The 13,323-nt window shown below is 32.0% G+C and overlaps 2 protein-coding genes across 2 annotated transcripts; both read left to right on the top strand.

Annotated features, from left to right (window-relative positions):
• Positions 1-1,060: 1,060 nt before the first annotated feature.
• LOC106391089 (F-box protein At2g02240-like) lies at positions 1,061-4,658 on the top strand. Its single transcript, XM_013831658.3, has 3 exons — positions 1,061-2,035; positions 2,212-2,330; positions 2,550-4,658. Exons 1-3 carry the CDS (start codon positions 1,730-1,732, stop codon positions 3,031-3,033), a joined length of 909 nt encoding a protein of 302 aa, XP_013687112.1. The 5' UTR covers positions 1,061-1,729; the 3' UTR covers positions 3,034-4,658.
• A 1,778-nt stretch (positions 4,659-6,436) lies between these two features.
• Positions 6,437-10,353, top strand: LOC106428532 (PR5-like receptor kinase). The gene is made up of 5 exons (XM_013869288.3): positions 6,437-6,778; positions 6,912-7,611; positions 8,663-8,787; positions 8,867-8,899; positions 8,982-10,353. Exons 1-5 carry the CDS (start codon positions 6,724-6,726, stop codon positions 10,196-10,198), a joined length of 2,130 nt encoding a protein of 709 aa, XP_013724742.2. The 5' UTR covers positions 6,437-6,723; the 3' UTR covers positions 10,199-10,353.
• The last annotated feature ends 2,970 nt before the right edge of the window (positions 10,354-13,323 follow it).

Raw genomic sequence — 13,323 nt, 5'->3', positions numbered from 1 at the left:
ATCAATACAATGGTCATTCGTTTTCAATCTTAGCAAACGGTTTTCTAAGAGTTCAATGTGTAATTGCAATCAAATAGTCGAGCAATGCATCAATTAGGGTTCATTCGAGAATGTATGAAAACTATCAATACCAGCCGGATCATTATCAAGATGAGAATGCATAAATCATTTAACCTAGCTAGTTATTTCTATTTCAATTCAAGCATTCGGTTTTAATCAATCAAACAAGATAGTATTCGATTTTAATTTCAAGACATTAGGGTTTCGATCAAACAATCAATGCGACTTCAATTTTAAAATCATTCAATCGGTTTTATCAATTCAAACAAGCAAATTCAAGAATGAGATTATCAATCCTACCAATCGATTTCTATGTGATCAAATTCAATAGGGTTTTAATTAATCAAGTCTAGCATACTATATCCAAACATACAATCATTCAAACAATCAATTTCGATCTCAAAGATTAATTAGGGTTTGGATAAAATCGATTATGCATTAGCTTTAGGGTTTTAATCGATTTCATGCATAGCATGCATTATGCATGTATGCGGCTAAAGGTATTAGGAAAACGATTTTGATCATTAGATTAATTGGGGTTTAGGGAATCGAACTTATGATTATGAGCTTCGATTTACTCATTGGGGTTTTGCTCTATTACCCTAGGGTTTCGATTAAGGTTTAAGGATTACCTTAACCTCAAGTAGGGTTGAATGGACCACCAATGAGATGAGGATCGTGAGCTGAACGTTGAGATTGATACGCGAACGAGCTGAGGTCGTCTAGAGCTGGAACGTATCGCGAGCTGTCCTTGCTGGTATCGGGAACGCAAGCTGAAGCTGAGATCGTCTGATCACGAACGGAAACAAGCTGTTATCGCGAGCGGTATCGAGTCTTCTATCGGGAGCTGGCTGAGATCGTGTCTCGGGATCGAGCTGAGACGGTCTGAGGTCGTGAGTTGGGATCGTGTCACGAACAGGAATAGGATGAGTATTAGGTTTAGGGTTCGTGATCGGGAGTTCTCAACGGTTAGGGTTTATCGTCGAGGGGATTATGGATTCGCCGGCTAGGGTTTGTTTAGCTTAGGGTTTAGAGTAATCGTGCTGATAATGTGTTGTGAAACTAGAGAATGTAATCTATGTTTCTATATTATTCATAAACATAATGAGCCATTTATATATAAGGAATTACACCGTCATAGAATAATGGAAAGACTAAAGAAAGGAAATACAAATATGGAAAGAGTACAAATCATAATCTAATAAGGAAAATGCAATATGCCGATTCTCTCTCTCTCTCCTCCCGGCCGAGTCTCTGTCTCTCTAGCATTGGGCCGGTTATAGACCGGGCCGGTTATGGACATCCACAATATGATTTATAACAATAAAGTGAATTTGTGTGTTTTTCATCTATTATGCAAATGTAAACTTAGAACATGCTTTTAATCTATTATACAGATGCAGATGTGTTTGCAAACAAGTTGTCTTAAACTTTTTAATAATCCATGTAATATGCAATCCCCTCCACGTTAGATACATTCTTCCTCTTTGAATTTTCTTATGCCACAAGCAAAGGGTAGTTTGGTAAATGTGTGGGGATGACTTTAGAGAAGTCGTTTTTATTTCTTTAACGGTATAGCCGACTTTAGACGAGTCATAAGTGCATTACCAAGTCTCTGGCTCTCTCAAGCATTATTAGGACGCAGGCACGATTGATACAAACGCAGGGTATGGGGCAAAAAAACAGCGTTGAATATAGAGTTGAAGGCAGAGGGGATATTGTGACCGGGCCATCTCCTTTTGATGACTTGCCAGTGGAATGTATCTCTAACATAATCTCTTTTACACGTCCTCGGGATGCGTGTGTTGTTTCATCCGTTTCAAAAACCTTTGGATCCGCTGTCCAGTCGGATAGCGTATGGGAGAAGTTTCTACCGCTAGGGTATGCATCTATGATCCCACAACCGCGAGCTTTCTCAACGAAGGAGCTCTATTTCGCTCTTTGCGATCATTTTTTAATCGAAGATGGTAAAAAGGTATATAATGTATACATTTATGAATTATGATCTGTCCTGACACATGGTCATATTTGATCATATCCGTTTACATAATCATTGATTTCTGTTTGATAATTATGGGAACAATAATGTGTTTCTATTGATTTTTTCGGATTGTTTGAATTTTTTTTCTTTTCTTTTTTTGAAAATCAAAGAGCTTTTGGTTAGATAAAGCGAGTGGGAAGAAGTGTATAATGCTATCTGCGAAAGAATTAGCGATCACATGGGGAAATAGTCCTCAACATTGGCAATGGATTTCAAATCCTGAATCTAGGTAATTCCTTTTTATTCCAGTTTTATCTTTGCATTCATTTTCTTTTTGAATGACTAAGAAGTTATGGACTCAAATACCAGTATATATTTCCAAAGAAGTATGTTAATTTAACTTTTCCTTAGAAAGCATACTTCTCCCAACAAGACTCGATCGAGCCTATCATCCTTTAGACATTTTCATTTATTTAGTTGTAAAACAAAAAAAAATCATTATACGCAGGTTTGAAAAGGTAGCAGAGCTTCTCAGTGTATGGTGGTTTGAGATTCGTGGCAAAATGAATACTCGTCTCCTATCCCTTGGAACTCGTTACTCGGCTTACATTGTGTTCAAGACGGTGAATAAATGTCCTGGCTTGGCGGATTTGCCAGTAGAAGTGGGAGTTGGATTGGTTGGACAAGAGATTCCTAAACAACTCATCTACTTTGATGGGTATATGGATAAGGATGCTAGAAAAGTAAGGGGAGAACTCATCTACTTTGATGGGTATATGGATAAGGATGCTAGAAAAGTAAGGGGAGAAATGAGAGATGTGATGAAACCAAAGAAGAGGGAAGATGGGTGGATGGAAGCAGAGCTTGGAGAATTCTTCAATGAGAAAGGTTGTTATGAAGTTGAGTTGAGTGTTATTGAGATTAAGTCTCCTTATTGGAAGTGCGGTTTGATCATTCAAGGAATTGAATGCCGACCTACAAGAAGCCGGTAGATTAATCGTTTGATATTTCTCAGGTTGTGCTTTCTTATAAGGTTTACTAGAGTTTGACACACAATTCAATTTATAAATGTATAGTATATTTTATTATATATTTAAAATATATAATTTATATTTTAGTGTTATGTATTGTGTAATTCCATAATCTTATTGTTTGGGTTTTTTATATCTACAACTATATATTATCTTTCCTTTTTTTTTGAAACTCAAAACAATATATCATCTAAAATGATGATATAAAAATATAAGAATATATAACTACATATTTTACGAATTTACTTAAAACAATATATTTCAAAATAAAATAGGTTAATCTACTAATTCAATATACTTTTGTCATATTTAATTCATATTATACTTCTAATTTAATATAATACTCCCTTCATTTTTAATAAGTGTCACTTTGACATTTTTCACACAGATTAAGAAAGTAATTGAAATTTATTTAAGTTGTAATTAATTACACTTATTTGACCAATAGTATTTGAGATAAATAAAATATTTATAAAATCAATACAATTTGCAATTAATTTCAAGCTGAAAGTACATGTAATTTACATTGGAATTATAAAGAGATATTTTTGTGTAACAAAAAAAAAATTTTAGAATGACATTTTTATGAAGGAGAGGGAGTACTAGGTTTTCACATGCACTTTTAAAGTTTTATCCACTATATATTAAAATAGAAACATTTGTAATAAATGTGTTCACATACTATTTGACATTCGGCAGATTCACAATTATTTAAAATTAAAATGCTGACATGATAGCCTCATAATTATTTATAATTTAATGTGTTCACACACAAATTTTCTTAACTCCGGTGCATAAAATTTAATGTGTCCACACACTAATTTTTTTAATCAACTCATTTTTTGGTTCCTGCATTTTTAATCTTTGTATTAGTGAAGTGAAGTTCTCTCCAATCAACTTAAATAATATCATTGCTGAAATAAAAAAATACAAAATCATTAAAATTCACATCAACTAAAATGCTTGAACGAATTTTTTTTAGAAACGGAAAGTTTCGTACCTTGCCAAAATTAGCCATGGTTCAGGCTTTTGTACACGAATGCAACAAATAATTGTGATTGGTTATGAATTAAGAAAACTAAGGTGAAAAACACCACACACAAAGCCGGATCTTTAGTTTAATCAAGTATTGCTTTTCTTTACAAAATTTTCATATCAGACCAAAAATTTAAAACATAATCATTGGTAGAAAAAAATCAGAAAATAGAAAAGATTTAAAAAGAGAGAAAAAATTGAAATCGATTGAAAAACATAATTCAGGTACCGATAGAAGAGATCACATTATTTCCGACGCAACAGTAACCCCGTTTCACTCGATTGTATCGTGTTTTTATTATATTTGCCAAAAAATTATAAGGTACACGTTATTGGTTGTACACTAAGTCAATTTTTCAACTTGCCCAACAATATTGACATACCGTCCAAAAATTTTGATTGTTATTCTTATGGAATGATCCAATAATTGTATGTAAAATAACTCCAAAATATTTGGTTTACATTTATTTTATTTTGCTTTATATTAGTAGAAAAACTAGGTCTGGGTAAAATATCTAGATCCAAAGAACCGAACATAACTTGATTTGAAAGTAATACTAAACACAAACTAAAACAAATTAAGTACTCAAATAGATCTAAAATTTTAATATTCGGATAACATGACCCGAATCCAATTTTGGATACCAAAAATATTCAAATCACAATTATATACCTAAATATATTAGTTATTTCAAATTTTAAATCTATTAGATATTCAAAAATATGGAAATATAAAAATATACCAAAATAATCACAAGTAAATATCTATAATAAAAAATGTTCAAAATACTGAAAATATCTATTTGTTCTCCATCCAAATATTTAAATTGAACTAATTTAATGTAAATTTAAGTATTTAGTCTTACATTATTCAAATTTTATGTTTTATATTATTTTATTTTCTGATTTTCAGGACTTAAGTTTATTTAGATTTTTGTTAAAAAAATACATAATATAAATGGGCACCGGAAGTCCAACCCGAACTGAAACCGTAATGATTCGAACCAAATCTATAAGAAAATTTGTAAATAGCCAAATCAGATTTAAATTATTAACTCTTAAAATTCAAAATCTGAATAGATCAACTGCATCCGAACATATATGTGAAAGGTCATCCCTTAAAAACACTATACGACAAATCCCCTACTACAACGTAAAATAAATAATCTAATCAACTATTCCACTCCGTGCACGGCGCGGATCACTTACCTAGTTAAATATATTAAAAAGGGTAGAGCTGCTTCATTTCCATTTAGACCCACCTCCATTTAAACCCCAAACATGTGTAAATCAATTTAATTTTAAGCTTTAATATGATTGTCCGTTTAAACATTCGATAAGTACATTGGATAATTTAGAAATTGAATATTTTGAATAAATCTTCCATTTTTAATTTACATTAAACTTAATATTTTATTATATCAAATAAATATATGTTTATTTAATTTTTAATATTTTAATTTTAAAAATATTTTACAAAACTATAATTAATTATTACTCTTAATAATTTATAATATTTTTTATATTGAAAGATAAGACTATTTTTATTTGTAAATCAATTCTAATAAGTTCATCCACATAGGCACATACAAAAGTATATACTTATAATTATATACTAGAGATTGACCCGCACGCACGTGCGGGTATTAACTTTTACATTTTTATAAATTAATATTTTTTCATAATTAGTATTTGAATATTTTTAAATTTCTATACATCAGAATCGAATTCGAATCAAATCGGATAATATGATTATTTTTGGTTATTTTTAGATATTTTTATTTTGGATTTAAAATATCCGAACCTAATTGGTTAATATGGTTGCTTTTGATGAATCCATCCAGAGTTGGGAGGAATCTATTCAAAACCCACCATAATTTTTATAATACACGAATTGAACCTAATTTCAAAACCCAAAAAACGATATCCAAAAGAAACAACTTGTACTTGAATGAATTTTCGGATGTCTTTACCTAAATGATTTTGTAAACAAATAAAATTTTTTTTGTTAACTATTTTGAATTATTGTCACAAATAGAGCAATTTCATTTAAACATGTCGAATTATTATGGTTAATATGTAAATAAATGATGTTGAAATATTATAGTAAAGATAAATAATGAAATAGTTAAAAGAGTAAGAAAGAGAATGTAAAAATAACAATAAAACACTTTAAAATAAGTAAGCCATGTTTTGTATTTATGTAATAAATGATGTCGCATTATCTAGAAAACACAATAAATGAAGTTATTAGATTTAATTAAAAATGGAATGAAAATTAGTATGAACTCACTTAAATAGGCAATTATTGTTTTTTACTTCAATTTTAATAAATATATTAGAAAACAGGATGTTACATTTACATTTACTTATGTATTATTACATTTACATTTACTTATGTATTATTCCAAATATGTTTGATGACTTGGACGCCCTAAAAATAACAAAAGAAGCGATACTTTTTGGATGGTCTATAAAGAACCAAAATATATAGTATCAACGCGATAAGTTGAAGGAAGTTTCCAGTTTACTTCTTTGCAAAACTAGTTTCTATTTCTGCTCGTTTTCCCCTTCTTCAAAAAGTAGTTTTTGCTTACATTCTTTCTCCCCCAGTCAATGGCCAATGAGTTGCTAGTGATATTCCTTGTCGTTTCATATTTGTTTGTCTCAGGTACTCCATTTTCCCGGAGAAGTGTTTCTGGATTTATGCGTTACCGTCGGCTTAATTTCTTCTTAAAAAAGAAGACTTTCTGGTTTTATGAATATTATATTAGTTTTAATTGTTTTGTTCCTAAAATCGCCAGGAATAACCTCGAGAAACTTTACCATAGAGAACAAATGCGATTACACTGTCTGGCCAGCAGCCTCAAATGGTCCTGGGGGCATTTCCCTCTCCACCACCGGCTTCATGCTGAGGAAAGGAGAGGCGCGTGTTATCAACGCGCCGTTCTCATGGACAGGTCGTTTCTGGGGTAGGACATTCTGCTCCACCAACTCAACTGGAAGTTTCTCCTGCGCCACCGGAGACTGTGGTACTGGAAAAGTTGACTGCGGCGGAGCCGGCGTATCTCTTCTTCCGGCAACTTTAGCCGAGTTTGCCCTCGACAATAGCGGTAAAGACTACTACGACGTATCAGTCATCGACGGTTACAACCTTCCCATCCTAGTTGTCCCACAGGGCGATAAGACGTGCAGCAGCACCGGGTGCGTTGTCGATATGAACGTGACGTGTCCATTCGAGCTGAGGGTGACAGCTAACACCAGCATGATCGCATGCATGAACGCCTGTCAGAAGCTGAAGTTGCCGGAGTATTGCTGTACCGGTAATTATTCTACACCGGACAAGTGCAAACCGTCACTGTATTCTCAGAACTTCAAGAGTGTGTGCCCACGCGCCTATAGCTACACGTACGATGATGCTAGTAGCAGCACCTTCTTATGCGCAAGCAATAAATCTAACTATGCCATCACCTTTTGCCCGTCGACTATTCTCAACACAACCAAGTAAATTTCCGTAAACGCCCCTCCTACTTTTCGTTCCTGTTTTTGTCAAAGCGCGTTGGTAGTAGAATCAAACATCACACGGCTTTTATTTCGACCATTCATTCTGCCGACAACTTTTTTTAGAATGTTGATAGTTGAACTTGAAATGGACCATAGATTCTGGATCGATCATTATACCGTATTTGAAAAGGTATGAATACGAAAATCATAAAACATATATGAATAAGAATAAGATAAAAAAATAATATTCCAAAACCTAACCAAAATCAGACTGGTAAAGGTTTAGATACGAAATATATTATTTTTGTTTTGGAATATATTACAGAATAATATAGGTATTAAAAAAACAAAATAATATATTTCGTATCTAAAACTTAAAATAATTAACATAAATACAAAAAAAAATTATCTGTTTAATCTAATTAGAAAAAATAGTTATTGTACATTTCATATCAATATGATTCTTATATTCAAAATCATTGGCTTATTTAAGTCAACAACATATCGGTCCTCAATTTATTTTTATGCACGTAAATTACAAATGACTCAAAACTAATAAACAAATGAAAACAATATATTAATAAATTATTAAGATTTAGTTCGGTCATAAATATTTATATACATGCATAAATTTTCAATAGATTTGTATATTTATACAACTTCAAACTGACAACACTTTCTTATTTTGTTTCCTAAAATAACATATACCAAATTATTCATAATATTATGTAAGCACAACAATAAAATTAATTAAATGAAATTAACAAAGTTAATCAAATTTACATATAAATTAAAAAATGATTTAAAAATTATAAAAATAAATATTTCTAATTAAATATTAAAAGTGATGAATTATAATTATTTATATCCGTGCATAATCACCGGAAAATCACCTAGTATCTTTAAATTTTGAATTCCTAAACTGAAATGTGGCTAGATAATTAAACTGAGCCTGACCTGAAGATTTTGAGAACATTTGGTATTTTGCACTAACTGTTGAAATTGCTACTTATATACTGTTATATATAATCTGCTACTTGCTGGACAAAAGAAACAACAGTACTTCAGTGGCTGATTCTCCATTTCCTGCTCAAACAAATGATGGAGGTCTTGAACCTCCCACAAGACCTCCCACAGAATCTCAACCCACTAATAAAGCTACTACCGAACAAAAAAGTAAGTTTTTTTTTTCCATATCAAAGTTGACTGTGTTATTATTTTTCTAATAAGAATTATTGTTTAAAACATTTTGCAGAAAAAATATCATGGAAGTTAAAACTCATCATGGGTACCCCATCCCTCAATCCATTTGACAGTATTCTCATGCACATAACAACACCTTAGTTTAAAAGATTGTTCTCTTATCACAGGAGTTTCAGCAACTTTAGTTGGGATGATCATTATTATGGTGGGAATAATACTGAGGGCAAGGAATGCAAGAAAAAATGATGGGAATGAAGAAAACGTTGAAGCAATTGTAATGTTGAAACGATATAGTTATGCAAGAGTCAAGAAGATGACAAACTCATTTGTGCATGTTCTCGGGCAAGGAGGCTTTGGTACTGTATATAAAGGGAAGTTACCGGATGGAAACCAAGATGTTGCAGTGAAGGTTTTAAAAGAGTCAAAGGGGAATGGACATGAGTTCATCAATGAAGTAGCTAGCATGAGTAGAACATCCCATGTTAATATCGTTTCTTTGCTTGGTTTCTGTTATGAAGGAGACAAGAGAGCTATAATCTATGAGTTCATGCCCAATGGATCCCTGGACAAGTTTATCTCAGAGAATATGTCAGCAAAGAGGGATTGGGAGAAGCTATATGATATTGCTTTAGGTGTCTCTCGCGGCCTAGAGTATTTGCACAACCGTTGTGTGTCAAGGATTGTACATTTCGACATAAAGCCGCAAAACATACTCGTGGACAAAGATCTTTGTCCTAAGATTTCTGATTTTGGTCTTGCTAAGCTCTGTAAAAATAAGGAGAGCATCATATCCATGCTAGACACAAGAGGAACGGCAGGATACATTGCTCCTGAAGTGTTTTCTAAGAATTTTGGAGGAGTTTCATATAAGTCAGATGTGTACAGTTATGGGATGGTGGTTCTTGAGATGATTGGAGCAAGGAATATAGACAAGGTTGAAAATTCTGGATCCAACAATAGTTCAATGTACTTTCCAGATTGGATCTATAAGGATTTTGAGAGTGGAGAAATCATGAGGATTTTCGGAGATCAGATAACAATAGAAGAAGAGAAAATTGCAAAGAAAATGGTATTGGTTGGTCTATGGTGTATTCACACAATTCCATCTCATCGTCCAACAATGATCAAAGTCACTGAAATGTTAGAGGGGAGTATAGAAGCTCTCCAAGTTCCACCTAAACCTCTCTTGTGTTTACCTGCAAGTGTTCCAGAAACTGTTGAAGATAGTAATGAGACTTCATGCTCCTCTAACCCAAATCAGTTTTGTAATCTTTCAGCTTATGAAGATACTTTACAATTTTCCAACAAAGAGTTTCAAAAACCTGATAAAGGAAGTCAAAGTACTTCAAAGTCTTCATCAACTAAAGTCAGCAAAGAGACTTGATCGCTTACATAAAACTTGTCATTATCTTGAGGTATTCTTGTCGGTTGATTATATATAGTTCATATGTGATTGTATTGATTATATGCTTACTAGAACAGGAACAGCGCCATGCACGGTTATTTTTCATTTTTAATGATAAACTATGTGATTGTATTGATTATATGCTTACTAGAACAGGAATAGCGCAATGCACGGTTATTTTTTCATTTTTAATGAGAAACTAAGTTAAGATCGCTCAATGAACCCTACGTATACAAATATTTTTTCTTACATATTCTTATTTATATTGTATTTATTTACGTATTATGTATATAATGAAATTAGAGTAAGCGCATAAATCAAAAGAATATATTTTGTTTGTTTACAATATTTTTTGGGAAATAAATCAAAAGAATCATTTTATTTATTTTATATGATATATAATTAAATTTCAAAGATATTGACATTTGTATATTTGGTGTAAAATCTAAATAGATTTTATTTCAAAAAAATAATAAATTGTTTAAAACTAATTATAAAAAAATTAACCTATCAATAATAAATCAACTATATAAACATAATGAAAACTCTTAAGTAAACTTGATTTTATATAATATAATGATAGAAATATATCTTGTATTCCCCAAACTCATGCAGTTTTATATACAATAAATCATTCAATGGTTCTTATCCCTCTTCCAAACTCTGGATCTTCACCTATAAAAGAGGTAAGGGTTCATCCCTTGAGAATCATCCTCTTCATAGTTCCTAACAATTGAAATTTTTTTGTAAGTATAAGAAAATTTCCATAGCCGCAGCTTCAGCCATTAATGGTGGTGGAATGAAATCAGTTGGTGGCGGAGGAAAGAGGACATCACTTGGCGGTGGTGATGGTTGGAGTTGGTTTGTGTAACAGGCACCTGCACCCCCTGTCAAGTTCTCCAACGACACCGAGCGGCTTCACTTTATCAACAGCTTAAGAAAAGGTCCTGCTGGTGCTCATATCAAACATGTTATTGAATTCTTAATTGAGGTTTCCGCTTCCTTCAAGGCAAACCTTTACACCAGAGCAAATAACGAAGGTTGTTTTGTTATGTTATTAATTATTATGCTTGCCAACAAGGCTGTTTTTGATAATTTGAGAAACAATGTGTGCGCTATTAAGGGAGGAGGTTCTTTTACAAGGTATAAACTTTTCGCTTGATTAAAGATTTTTTCTCTTTTTGAACAACAATCGTGCTGCTGTCACATGCTAAGCACAATGTCAAAGATTAGGCACAGACCATAGAACATGTAGTGGCAAACTTATGGTTTGACAGGTCCGTAACACATAGATTACATTTTAAACGTTGACCACTTCAGTCGTGTGTTAGTTGTGGGTGTTAAAGAGTTTTTCATTGTTCACCTTTCTGAATTCAGAGCCACATGTACAAAATTAAACATATTCCATGTTTACTGATTTAGTTCTACTGGATCCCCCTTTTTTTTTGGAAACGACAACCATAGACGGCAGACTTTCTTTGGATTGCGAAAGTTGAAAAGATTGGCATTTCTTATGTATGGTGCTACTTTGCTTGTGCAAAATGTCCAAGCAAACTTCAACGTGAGTTGATATCATTTACTTGCGGAGCATGTCATAATGAGAATGACGATGGGGTTATAAGGTAAATCTACTCTGAAACAACTTTCACAGTTACTGGAAATTGCTACGATTAACCATTTAACAAATCACATCATACCAATGTCAACTACAGGTACCGTGTACAGCTTTCAGTGTCAGATGGCTTGGAGAACAGTGAATGTCTGTTCAGCCTGCTTTAGGCAGAGTCACAGTACTGAGTAGAGAAGACAATGGTTCCACCATAGGAGTTTACAGCTATAAAGGCACATACTTAACTTCTCAAGTTTCCAAGATTATGACCTTACATTTTACTCGCAAGCGTTGATATCACCTACTATGTTTTCAAATTATTCCCACAATAAAGTTACTTTTGATTTGCTTATTTGCTATTTCTGGTCAACTTGACAATGTTACTGCCACGACTTTCTGATGTTGAGTTACGATCATGAAAAGCTACAAAATCATGGTCGTTGGATTCTCAATGGTTCTTTTAGTAACATTTAACTTCAGAAGATTATGATCACATGGTTTGAACCTCTCACACTAATATCTTTATTCATCCGGTTCACGTGCACAAAACTCTCCCAAGTCATTTTGTCGCTATTATATATTGTAATAATGTAAAGATAAAAGGTCAGGTCTATATTCGAGGACTTAAACGGGTTCAGTGCTGAAAGGTTGACCATAAAATATATAGAATGGACTACTAGATTTGCCTCAAGGTTGTTTCTGAGTGAATGAATAAGGACTATTTCTTATAAAAATCATTAATATATTAATCAATAATGTATTAATCAAAACACATGAATACATTAATTAACAACATTCATAATCAAATAAATGAATCATATAAAAAATTATGAAAATCATTTTTTAAAAAATAATTTTTAAAAAAGTTTTAATTTTATTTTGAATGGTGTTACTCTTTTATTTTGCTTACAGAACCATAAATTCCATGCTATAATAAAAAATAAAACTAAATTTTTTCATCTATATGAATAATTAAACAAAGCATTATAAATAATGAAACTCTTCAAACAAATATCTATTTTAATATAAAATTAAATAAATACAATATATAATGAAAAATATTGTATATAAACAAAATGTAAATTTAATAAATTAAATCCAGTGATTTAAACTTAGCACAAACAAACCAACTACAACCTAAATTTCAAACCAACCCCTAGAATTGAATTAGCATATTAACAATCATATCTGATAATATATGTTTATAATGTAACACACGAAATGTGGTTGCTCCATTCATCTGCTGAAATGAATTTTCAGATTTAGTTACTTTAAAGTAGTTTGGAGTTTGTTGTTGAAATAAATAAATATATTTTTGGTTTAATTCATTTTAACAGAATCTCTTTCACACATAGCCTTGATATCAATACTCAAAGCAACCCAGCCTGGAACCATTTGATTTTGGTTCAGACTCGACTATACCCAAATTTGATGGTATATTCAGTCAAGTTTTTGCTTTAGCCGATTACGTGGAAATTCATTATATCAACAAAAA

This window comes from Brassica napus, chromosome C2 (assembly GCF_020379485.1).
Source record: "Brassica napus cultivar Da-Ae chromosome C2, Da-Ae, whole genome shotgun sequence".
NCBI classification, from domain to species: domain Eukaryota; kingdom Viridiplantae; phylum Streptophyta; class Magnoliopsida; order Brassicales; family Brassicaceae; genus Brassica; species Brassica napus.
This window is presented reverse-complemented; position numbering and strand designations above follow the sequence as displayed.

Excerpts from the sequence above, each read along its gene's own strand:
- LOC106391089 (XM_013831658.3), top strand. The coding sequence starts at position 1,730 with ATGGGGCAAAAAAACAGCGTTGAATATAGAGTTGAAGGCAGAGGGGAT. Across the intron at positions 2,036-2,211 it reads TAATCGAAGATGGTAAAAAG|AGCTTTTGGTTAGATAAAGC; the intron begins GTATATAATGTA and ends TGAAAATCAAAG. Across the intron at positions 2,331-2,549 it reads ATTTCAAATCCTGAATCTAG|GTTTGAAAAGGTAGCAGAGC; the intron begins GTAATTCCTTTT and ends CATTATACGCAG.
- LOC106428532 (XM_013869288.3), top strand. The coding sequence starts at position 6,724 with ATGGCCAATGAGTTGCTAGTGATATTCCTTGTCGTTTCATATTTGTTT. Across the intron at positions 6,779-6,911 it reads TTCATATTTGTTTGTCTCAG|GAATAACCTCGAGAAACTTT; the intron begins GTACTCCATTTT and ends TAAAATCGCCAG. Across the intron at positions 8,788-8,866 it reads AGCTACTACCGAACAAAAAA|AAAAAATATCATGGAAGTTA; the intron begins GTAAGTTTTTTT and ends AACATTTTGCAG.